Here is a 12,877-nt window from a genome sequence, read left to right as displayed (position 1 = left end):
TGTCCCACATAGGAGGGAGGGCAGTGAGTTCACCTGCCAAGTTTGTAGCCAATTGATTTTTGACAAGGGTGCCAAGTCCACTCAATGGAGAAAGAAGTCTCTTCAACAAATGGTGCTGGGAAACTATCTCCATATGCCAAAGAATGAAGGTGGATCCCAACCTCACACCATATACAAAAATTGACTTAAAATGGGTCAACGATAAACATATAAGAAATGAAACTATAAAACTCTAGAAGGAAACATAGGGAAGAATCATCAGGATCTTGTCTGAGGCAATGGTTTCTTAAACTTTACACCAAAAGCATGAACAACAAAAGAAAAAATAGATAAATAAGACTTCATCAAAATTAAAAACTTTTGTTCCTCATAGGGCTTCATCATGTACAGTTATTCCTTCCACATTGTGACTCCCCACATCGTGGTTTCAGTATATCATGGGTCAGCATGAGAAATTAAATGGGAATTTTTTGGGAGTTTTGTGGAAGCTGCAGATGACACACAAAGGCCAGAAATGTAGAGATATCTTAAGAAGTTTAGTAACTCATAAATACATACAGTGTGTATACTGTTGTATATAATATGTACAGCATGTATTTTAATGTTGAATAACATAAATGAACAGCTACACAATTATTTTTTCTTAAAATTAAATCTGTAGTAAAAGAGCAAAGGTTCTACACACTGATTTGGGGATGCCAAGCATGTTTATGGCCATCTCTCATGTGATGTCTTGCAGTGATTTTTTTTTTTTTTCAATGCTCAAACTAAAGAATGTTTTAATGACATTAATAAAACTGATAAACATGAAATGCTTGCAAAATGTGAAGAACCCTGATACAAATATACTTGTTGAAATCATTTACTTCATCTAACAGTGCCTGTTTGAAACCTGTGAGTAAAAACAAAAACACAAATACAACTCTTTCTAGAGGTTGAATTCTCTAGAATGTAATTTCAGTTTTTGTTGATAGCATTGGGTCAGGTCTTTTCAGAGTTTTGTTGTTTTGCTCTGTTTTGAAACCCTGGAAACACCAGCTGTTCCCAGATGCTGACTAGAGGAAGCATGAAGTTTCGAAATAAATTCTTCTTAATTATTTTCTGCCCACAATTTTCTACAGACAGCATACAAGCATGATTCTTTTGATTGTCAGCAATAAACCCATGCTTCGTGACATGGAGATTTCATAATTTCATCATTTCTTTCTCTCCTTCATTAACATCAGCAAATTCTTCAAGTGTGTAAGATTGTTTTTCTCTTATACATTTGGGATCTTTTTCTCTTCTCTCTCTACTTCCGTATCTTGTAGACAGAAAGATAAGCAGTTATCACTATGGAAATATAGATGATTGTATGAATGTACACTACTGTATGTTTGTTGCTGTTCCACTTCTCCATCTTCAGATTCAAGAAATTCAGACGTGCTTGCTTTTGTTCATTTTGGCCTGCATACAAGAATGTGCATGATAGGTGTTCTCTTGACTGGTCTGTTGCACCTAAGGGCAAATTCAGGTTGGCAATGAATAGCCTGAGGATTTCCTGCATAGGAGCCATCATAACACTCATTGATAGATATATCTATCCTAGCACCTTTTGGATGATAAACATAATGGAGGATAAATCTGCTATGGCAGGGTTTAAGACGCTTCAGTAAACTGTCAAGTCTGTGGTAGTTCAGAGTGCACCAAGGACGATGTATATCGTCTCTTGCTTCAGCTTGTTGTTTTGTATTGTTGTTACAAAGGAACTAATAAAATATTCTTCATTTTTGCCAGTTTTCATTTGAGATATCTTTTTCTTTTCTTGTTTGTAGATCTGGAGCCAATGATTTTTTAACAGCAATAGTCTGAGTAGGCGTAACTGAACCAGGCTTATTTTCTAGATGGAGAGACTCAACTTCTAGTGGCAAGAAGATTGGCTATAGGAGCTGTAGATAGATCACTGGCCTCTCCTTTCGAAAGAAGAGGGAACGGCAATGTAGCTTCCTGAGAAAATGTTTCAAATGGAGGCACCCTCTTCCCATCAAGAATAGTTTTCCATGTTGCTCTTTTCTTGCTTATTGGACTTTTTTTTTCCATTTCCCATATGGCTACTTCATATTGCCCATCTAAAATCTGTAAGTGACTTTTTATCAAATACTGTCATTTGTTCAACAAATGTCTTTTCCCCATCTTCACGACTTTGTTTTCTTCTAGCTGGAAGATCTTCAATGACATCTACTAAACTCTCTTCTTCCCAGGCCAGTCACTGTAAGTAGCAGTGAGTAAGACTTCATGACATGGCTGTTACTAGGTTCAGATTCACTACTGAAAACTGGAAGAGGCGGGAAATTTCCAGGTTTTGTTTGATTGAGGCCAGGATTCAAAGGCATCTACTTTTTTTTTTTCATTCAGTTTTGTTGCGAAACATTCACATACTGTACAATCAACTGTTCACAGTACCATCTTATAGTTGTGCATTCCTCAACCCAATCCATTTTCGAACATTTTCCTTACACCAGAAAGAATCAGAATCAGAATCAAAAAAAAAAAAAAAAAAAACAAAAACAAAAACCTACCCAGATCACCCCCCGCCAAGTCTGCCCTATTTTTCATTTAGGTTTTGTCCCCATTTTTCTACTCATCCATCAATACACTGGATAAAGGGAGTGTGATCCACAGAGTTTTCACAATCATATTTACTGCCACCCATTGTAAGCTACATTGTTATACAATCGTCTTCAAGAGTCAAGGCTACTGGGTTGGAGTTTGGTAGTTTCAGGTATTTATTCTAGCTATACCAATATATTAAAACCTAAAAAGTGTTATCTATATAGTGTGTAATAATGTCCACCAGAGTGACCTCTCGACTCCATTTGAAATCTCTGAGCCACTGAAGCTTTATTTCATTTCATTTCACATCCCCCTTTTGGTCAAGAAGATGTTCTCAATCCCATGATACTGGGTCCAGATTCATCCCCAGGAGTCATATCCTGCATTACCAGGGAGATTTACAGCCCTAGGAGTCAGGTCCCACGTGGCGGGGAGAGTAGCGAGGTCACCTGCCAAGGTGGCTTAGTTAGAGAGAGAGGGCCACATCTGATCTTGCAGTGATCTTGTAGTGATCTTTGCATCTCAAGCTTCTGGTATCCTGTGTTGTTTAAACATTATAAACTCGATTAAAATCATGGGTTCCCAGCATAATGTTCCTAGTGGTTCAGCAAGTGCTCCCAACAAACAGAAGAAAGTGACGAACTTGAAGGAAAAAGTAGAATTGTTAGCTATGCTCTGTTCAGGCAAAACAGCTGCTGTGGTTGGCCTTCACTAGTGCATTAATGACTCGACCATAAGTTAGATCAAGAAAAAAAGAGAAGGAAATCCATGAAGCCCTTGCTGCTGCTACACCAGCAACTGCAAAGCATTTGCATCAACCATAAGAATCCGCATCTCTTGCACATAGAAAGTGCAACATTCTTTTGGGTGCAAGATGGTTAATAATAAAGGCATTGCAGTAGAATCTGGCATCATATGAGAAAAGACTAAGTCCTTACATGATTCCCTAAAGGAAAATGAAGATGAAGTTCTACCCTTACAGATTCAGACCAGCAAAGCCTGGTTTGAAAATTTAAAAAAAAGGTTTGGCCTATGCAATGTAAAAGTAACGAGAGAGGCAGCATCTGCTGATCAGGAGGCAGCTAGGGAGTTTCCTGAAAGCCTGACAAAAAAATTTTAGGCAGATTTTCCAGATCATAGGGGCACTGCACCCTAATCCCCATGATGTGGAAGGGATAACTCTAAGTAACTTAGAGAATGGGAGAAAATATTTGGAATCCATATGTGCCAGTTTGAATGTATTATGTCCCCCAAATGCCATTATCTTTTATGTAATCTTGCATGGGCAGACCTATCAGTGTTAATTAGATTGTAATTCATTGAGTATTTCCGTGGAGATGTGCTCCACCCCACTGCAGGTGATAACTCGGGTGAGATATTACCATGGAGGCACGGCCCCACCCATTCAGGGTGGGCCTGGATCCGTGGAGCCATATAAATGAGCTGGCAAACAGAAGGAACTCAGTGCAACTGAGAGTGACATTTTGAAAAGGAGCTACAGCCGAGAGGGACACTTTGAAGAGAGCACAGGAGCTGCAGATGAGAGACAGTTTGAAGATAGCCATTGAAAGCAGACTCTTGCTCCAGAGAAGCTGAGAGGGGACAAATATCCCAAGTGCAACTAAGAGTGACATTTTTGAGGAACTGCAGCCTAGAGAGGAACATCCTGGGAGAAAGCCATTTTGAAACCAGAACTTTGGAGCAGACGTCAGCCACGTGCCTTCCCAGCTAACAGAGGTTTTCCGGACACCATTGGCCATCCTCCAGTGAAGGTACCTGATTGCTGATGTATTACCTTGGACACTTCATGGCCTTAAGACTGTAATGGTGTAACCAAATAAACCCCATTTTATAAAAGCCAAATCCATCTCTGGTGTTTTGCATTCTGGCAGCATTAGCAAAGTAGAACACCACATATCTGAAAATAGTTTAATATCCAGAATATATAAACAGATTCTACAACTGAACAACACAGAGAAAACCCTCATATGTATGGCAAACTGATTTTCACTAAAAAAAAAAAAAAGTCTCTTCAACAAATGGTGCTGGGAAAGCATATCTATTGATAAGGGATTAATATCTAGAATATATAAAGAAATTCTACAACTCAACAACAAAAGGATCAACATCTGAATTAAAAAATGGGCAAAAGACTTGAAGAGACATTTCTCCAAATAAAATATAAAAATACCTAAAAATCACATGAAAAGATGTGAAACATCATTAACCATTAGGGAAATGCAAATCAGAACCACAATGCAATACCATTTCACATCCACTAGAATGCTTACTATTAAAAAATCAAAAATGGAAAATAAGTGTTGGAGAGAATGTGGAGAAATAGGAACACTCATTCATTGTTGGTGGGAATGTAAAAGTACAGCTGCTGTGGAAAATGGTTTGGTGGTTCCCCAGAAAGGTAAGTACAGAATTACCATAAGATCTGGCAATCCCAGTTCTAAGTCTATACCCAAAAATATTAAAGCAGGGACTCAACTCATACATATATCAGCATTATTCACAATTGACAAAAGACAGAAACAACCAAGTGTCCATCAACAGATGAATGGAAAAACAATATGTGGATTATACATACAATGGAATATTATTCAACCGTGAGAAGGAATGGAGTTCATGCTGAGCGAAATAAGCCAGACACAAAAGGACAAATATTATATGAAATGATTAAAGAAGCAAATTCAGTGTCAGAAACTGGAATACAGATTACCAGAGGCCAGGATAGGGGTAGAGAACGGGGAGTTAATCTTAACTGGTACAGAATTTATGTTTGGGGTAATGGAAAACTTTTGGTAATTGGTGGTGGTGACAATAGCACAACATTGTGAAAATAATTAACTACACTGAATTATATATTTGAATATGGTTAAAAGGAGAAATCTTAGGTTATAGATATGCTGCTAGAATAAAAATTTAAGGAAAAAAACATAGGATTGTATATTGTCCATGGCTATGTATACCATGGACTATAGTTAATAGTACAATTATAATAATATTTTTTCATCAATTTGAACAAAATAACATATTAAAGCAGTATTAATAGGAAAAAACTGCCTGTGGGGGGATATATGGAAACTCTGTATTTTCTGCATGAATATTTTGTAAATCTATGATTTCTCTAATAAAAAGACATTCTTATTTTTAAAATGTCATAAAGAGACAGTGAGAGAAATCTAAAAGACTCAGTTTGAACTCCTGGATCCTGCCATGTTTGAAACAAAGGCCGTCTTTTAGAATTCTCAATTATATGAACCAATACATTTTACACCTTGATTAAGCAAACTTCTGTTACTTCCCACTTTAAAAGTTCTTTAAAAATACATCAGTTGTGGTTATTTGACAAAGACTATTAGAAGTGATTTCTTGGGTCATTCCATTTATCACTAATCTCATTACCATTGGTTTTTGTCTACTTAAATTGCATCACTCCTGGCAATTTCATGAAATATCACCATGTAAAAGAACATCACTGAAATGTGAAACCACAATATTGTCAAGAAACTTAAACAAAAATGGAATTCTCTTCATAGCTAAAAAATACTTAAATGCCTTATTTATTATTTATTATTATTATTATTATTATTAATGGTAAGATTCAGGCCCTTAAAAAACAAACTGAGTCAAAGAAAACCAAGGCAGTATCTTGCTCACTGTAAAACAGTTCCAGCCTTGATAATGCAAAGATTTAGACACGAGGCTGCTCACAGACATTCAGAAAAATTATTCACACCTTCCCTTTTACTTTTGCCTGCCTTATAGTTTGTTTTTGATTATTTACAAATCAAACGAGAAATTGAAATGCAAATGCAAACTTTTTCCTTTATTAATGGAAATTACTAAGCAGTTATACCCATAATATTGTGATTTGATCATATCAGAAACCTCTTTTTTCAGTGTAATCACTTTGTCACTGAAATATCTGCTTCCAAGGCTTAGAAGATTCTTATTTAAAAAATCACACTTACCTCACTACATTAATAATTTATCATGATTAATATATTTCATGTTTTTTTGGAGTAGAAATAGTGTTTCTGGGTGCAGGAAGTATAATGGGTAAAAGGACAAAGTGAGAATATAACAGGAGAGAGTTTAGGGCAGAAGATGTTTTGAAATAGAATAGATAACCATTTTAAATAGGGACAAATGTGAATATGCTGCTAGTCATGTGGCATAGTTGTGAAAATATTATACTTAGGAGCTAAATATTCATATTCAGTGTATTCAGTTATAGAGGTTTATCTGTCTTTTAACATTTCTGGAAAATGAAAATACAGAATTACACAAAAGATTATTAGGAAGAAGCATGCTTGTCATTTTACTGAAGAATCCACAATAGAATTTCTTTAACTAGTTACCTGTAATGATAACCAACTGAAAGTTTGCTGGGACGCATGTATTTTACCTTGAAGTGAATGCAGCAGGATGAGAGTACAATTTCAGAGGAAGCAGGAAATGGGAATAAGCAGCCCAGAAGGTCAGAAGTCAGCAGAGAAAGCCAGAATGGAGGGATTTCTTGGACAGTCCAAGTATAAGTACGCTGTGTGCTTCCGGGAATTTGGTCTTAGACTCGCTTTGCAGGCAGCACGTCTGCACAGATGTTCCAGGGAGGGGAGCAAATAACTGGCTGTAAACCAGCACAGGGAAGGTGCCTTAATTTGAATAAAGTAAACGATCTTGTTTGAGAGTATGAATAAATTTCTTTCTTACTGTAGAATAGGAATCCAGTTCTCTGAGGAAGGTTAGGAAAGCCATTAGGTCATCAGAGAGTGTGGATGCAAGAGAAGTGGTGTGTTGGGCCTGACTCCTCCAACTGCATGCCTGCACATAATTGGATGATTTGATTTTGCTGGCTCAAGAGACCTGGCTGGTGCTATATTGCATTGTTTTATGGTCGATCCTGGTGAGAGTTAGGCTGTCAGAGTTAGCTGGAATGGGGACTAAACAGGACAGGTGTTAACTGTTGGATCCATTACTGAGTCAAATCTATATTTCAATTTACAAGAAAGATTAGTTATACACAGTATTAAGGAACACATCCATTGTTTAATTGAAGGTACACCGTGATTTTAGCAAGTTTGTGAAATCACAGAAGGCTTTAAATTCCACATAACTGTCAAGAATGAACAGCATGTATCTGAGTTACTTAGATATATCACTGCTTTCTCAAGTATACTCTTTTCTGCTAACTCATGACTGCTGCTACCGAAAAAAGTACATTGTGGAGACATCATCAAAGAAGAGAGACATCAAAGCCGCCAAATTATATTGAAGGATGTTAAAACCAAGCCAGTTACTGAAATAAAGATAGAATATTAACAGGTAACTTCTTCCCCTGGTGCACATAAGTAACTCTCATTAGTGATAATGGAAGCTTTGTGCACACTCCAGGAAGAATGTTTTTTGAGTAATGTACTTGCGGGAGAGACTAGAGGCAAAACCTGTAGTAGTAAATGAAGGTAGAAAAGTAAACAAAGATTGAGAATGTTTTTTTGGAATCTGACCTACTGGAAGTCATACTGTAAGACTTTTTATCTCCCTAGGGTCCTAAAACTATTAAGCCCATGCTAGAAAACCAAACTGCTCATTATAGACCTCTCTTTCCTAACCTCCCCATACATATTTGTGATATTTATATATAAAAATACATAAAGCATTGTGGGTGTCTTGTGTTGAGTCACAGTTACAAATAGGAACTTTGGGGACAGACAGACCTGGCTTTGATTTCTGCTCTTGCACTATTAGCAGTAAGCCTCAATTTCTAACCTATAAAATGGGAATAATAATAGTACTTACCTCAAAGTTTCTTCTGAGGATTAGGTGAGATAATACATCAAGAGCGCCTGGCATACAGGGAATGTTCAGTAACTGTTCATTATTATAGTCATTTACTGATTGGGGAAGGAGGCTTTATTTTGAGCAAATGAATGTTTTGGGAAACATCAGAATTCATTTAAGATTGAGCTGAAATCTAATGAAAGAAAATTGATTTTTCAAATCATGTATAAAATTCAAAATAAGATACTTCTAAATTCACATTCTAGTTACAGTCTACTTGTGCAGAAGCAAAGCACAGAAAAAAAAAATAGTACCAAATCAAACAATAATAGGAACATTTAGGACAGACCAGTATGCACAGTTGTATAATTGCATGGTAGGAATTCCTGAGGTTCCCTAAAATACTTGCCTTTTCCAAGTTAAGGTAAGAACACAGAGACAAACCATTGTGACCAATGTCAGAGCTTGGTGCGGACTTACGTTTTGGAAAGTTCAGGTTCCTTTTTCACACACTTAACAATCTATTTGTAGTCTGAAATGCCAGAAAATTGTGAACTGAATCCCCTAGAATTGTCTCCCAGTATTTCTGGTATAAAGGCCCATTCTGGGTTCAACGTGGACCAATGCATGTTGGCAGAAGAAAAGGTTTCCCCACACTACCTGACCTCTTGTACCGAGTAATTTTAATGATCAGGATAAGAAGTCACATTAAATTAAACCATGGAAAAAGAGACCCCAATGATATCTAGATGGTTGCATAAACTGGCTGTTGAATCTTTCCAGGTTGCTAATTTTGAGGACTATTGGGATGATTGCTGATTTCTACCCCTTTGTTTTCCTGGAGACTTTTGTGTCACGTGGCACAGACTGAGAGTAACATTGACAACTTTAATCTGTTTCAACTCTTGTTGGAGCTTTGTCCTTCAGAGCCCGGACCCTTGTTTTATTATTCTGACATTTTGTTCTGACCTCTGTTGATGACTTCTGGCCTCCAGCATAGGCTCAGTTCAGTCATTCCTTTTATTTATGACTTATGCTCTTCTGCTCGGTTCAGACTAATTCACTGATTTGTGAGATCTGGTCATACTTGCATTGCTCTATCTAATGTAAAATCTTTATCTATGTATCTATCTATGTGTCTATGTATTTACGTATCTAGCTAGCTAGCTAGCTATCAGATATAAAGCATCTCTCTTTTTGTCCATGACATTTATTTGATTTCTCTCATTTTCATTTTGCTCCACTGCTCCACTGCTGTTTTGATTACATATTTAAAATGTCTGCATTACATTGGTGAGAAACAGCTGCTCTAGTACAGAGAGGACACTACGAACCAGTCCTTAAGTGTTTTACAGCACTTTATGATTTTACAGAGTGTCTTCACACACAGTATCTTATTTGACCCTCACAACAACCCTGTGAGGTAGGTGTTAAGATGTCTATTTTACAGAGAGAATGGAAACAGTGAGATACACATACAGATACATAAGATACACTTAATTATGTTAGAACCTTAATGGTGCAACCCATAACCCTGGGGCTATGGGTTAAAAAGGGAAAGATTGGAGAGTTGTGAAATTTTGGTTAATCAATAGGAAGACATGGAATAACATGGAATCCCACATTTTACCTATTCCTTTTTTTTTTTCAGTCTGTCTTTTGCTTTCCTTTACTGCTTTCCTATTTTCATACCTTTCTTCGCCTACCCAAAATATCTCAAGTTCTATTGAAATAAATCTTCTCCAGAATCTATACTGGTTACATAAAGCATAAAACACAAAGAGCTTTGTAAATAAAAAAATTATCAACATATTTTTTCACAACCAAAATGATTTTGTTTGGAATGACTGAGTAATTTAAGGAAAAAATGTTTTGGCTTTAGTACAAATTATTGAATAAACTTTCCAAATTCCACTTTTGCCTCATTATAACACTTCAAAAAAAATATGCTGTAATTTGGAGAATTAGAAGGCAAATCAAAATCAATTAACTTTTTTAACACTCTGATGGGTTAAAAAATCTTGATCTCCTCTGAATACTTATAGAGCCCTGTTCTTCCCCAATCTAGCTCTGCTTATGCAAGTAATTGCCCATTCACTATGTTTCTCATGGAAACATCTCCATAAGGCCAGAGAAGATATCTACCTTTTTAGTTGTTATATGTCCAGCCCTAAGAAGCACACAATGAACTAATGCTGACTGAATGATGAATCTTCTATGTCATCCCTATCCCTGGTTAAGAATAGTGTTTTTAAATGTAAAGAATACATGTCTAATCATACCCATGAGATTTGCCCTAGAAACCAATAGATTATGGTTCCTGGCCTAGCATCCAGGGACTGGCTGGAGCAGCTGGCCAGTCAGTACACGGGAGGCGTCCTGGGCCTGGATGCTCAGCAATGGTGGTGGCAGAGTACTGGAGCTGGGAAAGATGTGAGCATGGGAGGAGAGGCCCAAATAGCACCAAAGACCAGGAGAAGAAGCCATGCAGAAACCAGGAAAGACACAGGAACGGAGGTCAGCTGGTTGGAGGAGCCACAAAAGGATCCTGGAAGTCAGTTGTGCTGATGACTGGTCCAGAAGTGAAGGGCTTTTTATTGAGATGGTAGCAGAGGGTGTCCCGCCCAACCCAACTGATCTTAAAAGGGCCCTGCCCTAATATGATCAGGGAGTCGTACCGGTCCTGATACATAATATAAAAGAGGAAATTAATGATTATTTTTATTATATTTAAACCATGCCTCAAAAATATAAGAAATATATATTAATATAAATTTTCATATAGAAATAATTTATGTGGGAATCAGGCACTTTCATACATAATAAATTGGTACAACCTTTTTGGAGCCATTTGGAAGACACTATTAAATTGTAAAATGCATATAACATTTGAACCATTAATTCATTTCTAACAAATTCTCTATTAAAAAGTATTCCCAAAAGATCATGTATGGGAATGTCAAATATAGCATTGTTCGTTAAAGCCAAATTAAAGTGAACAAAAATCACTAAATGTTCTTGACTAAGGGATTGAATGCCCATATTATGATAATTAGAGTAATTATAGATAACTATAGATAATTATAGCTGTGTAATGGAATAAAGTGTATCCATTAAGAGAAAAGAGAGCTATATGTATTGACAGGGACAGATGACTGTCATATTGTTATCTTAAACAAGGAAAAAGGAGGACATAGTGTATAGATGACTATATATATGATATAAAGAATTTTCCTTATCTGTCAAACTTGACCAGAGTCAATGTTATGAAGTTCAGAGAAAGCCTCAGGAAAAGAAGAAAATGAGATAAAGAAGAATGAAAGATAAAATAAAGGTAGAGTTAAAAATAGAGATAGGGAAGAGAGAACTGTAAGTGAAACAGAACTGAAAAGAAAAATGGAGTGGAAAAGAAAAAGGGGAATAAATAAATAGAGTAAAATGTATACAGAAGACAAAAGTGACCACTTTGAAGAATGAATCGATTAAAGGAAAAAGATATACTAGTGTTTCTATTATCTTAATACATTATTATTAATAATAATAGCAATCCTTGAAGAACACAAAAGCACTCAGAAGATATACAGTACTTTGTATTGTTCAACTTTGGGGCCAACACACATGGATAAGGCAAGTTTTTGAAAGCATTGTGGTTACACTGTGCTCTAATGGCTGGTATTAGATGAACCTAAGTGTGTAAATGTGGCATCCATACATAGTATTAGGTTAAAATAATTATTTTTGATTAAGGTAAAGACATTAGTATTGTATTTTATAAAATATTGATCTCAACTAAAAATTGTAATTTATTACATTTAAGGATTTACCATTGTCTGCCTGGAAAAGACCCCTGATGGATAAAGATTGATTGCTGTGTGTTTGCATCAGATAGTCCCACAGACACACACCCACATCTCATCTCTCTTCCATTGGGTGCACAGGGGAGGAGCCCTTTGATTCTAAGAAGTCAAGTGAGATTGTTTATTCCCTTCAATAATCCTTCCATTATATCACTGTGGTTTGGGCCTATCTAGGCACACAACAATCAGTTTATGGCATGGCTCAATGAAGACATTTCATCCACTATTTAATTTTTAAAGCCCAATTTGCAGATTCTCTATATGCCAACATGAGGGCAGCAGTCTATCTATAAAGATCCTCTTAAATCTCTTCTGATGCAGAGTTTTGAAGCTTGAGCATGTTAAATAACATTTTTCCAAGTTTTTAGTAAAACAAAACCAAACCCAGCTGTCAGTGAATTAATCTGGAAGCAGGGAGCCTACTTTAGCCAAATTCTTATATATAAGCTTTCAGTTAGCTCAGTTAGTAGATAAGGAGGCTGTAATTGTTTCTATTCATAGGCTTGATTTTCCTTCAGTGGATAGAAATTGGCTTGAAAATTGAACAATTTTCTATGTGGAATTTTTAGAAAATAGTGCTCATCATAAAAACAAAATACAAATGAACAATAAGATTCAAAGAATTGTGTAATTTA

At 36.3% G+C, this 12,877-nt stretch overlaps 1 protein-coding gene and 1 pseudogene across 3 annotated transcripts in view; both read right to left on the bottom strand.

Moving 5' to 3' along the window:
- Positions 1 to 12,877, bottom strand: part of MSR1 (macrophage scavenger receptor 1) — a 105,367-nt gene that overhangs the window by 37,949 nt on the left and 54,541 nt on the right. The window contains exon 9 of one of the 3 annotated variants that reach the window (XM_037831241.1): positions 10,023 to 11,068. The exons of the other annotated variants lie outside the window; for them this stretch is intronic. Within the exon in view, the coding sequence (XP_037687169.1) occupies positions 11,025 to 11,068 (44 nt within the window). The 3' untranslated portion in view covers positions 10,023 to 11,024. Of the gene's footprint in view, positions 1 to 10,022; positions 11,069 to 12,877 lie in introns of those variants that run through there. 3 annotated transcript variants of the gene reach the window in all.
- Positions 982 to 2,372, bottom strand: LOC119529109 (annotated as a pseudogene).

Source organism: Choloepus didactylus, chromosome 3, assembly GCF_015220235.1.
Source record: "Choloepus didactylus isolate mChoDid1 chromosome 3, mChoDid1.pri, whole genome shotgun sequence".
Classification (NCBI taxonomy): Eukaryota; Metazoa; Chordata; class Mammalia; order Pilosa; family Megalonychidae; genus Choloepus; species Choloepus didactylus.
The sequence above is the reverse complement of the archived record's forward strand: the minus strand, read 5'-3'. Positions and strand labels throughout refer to the sequence as shown.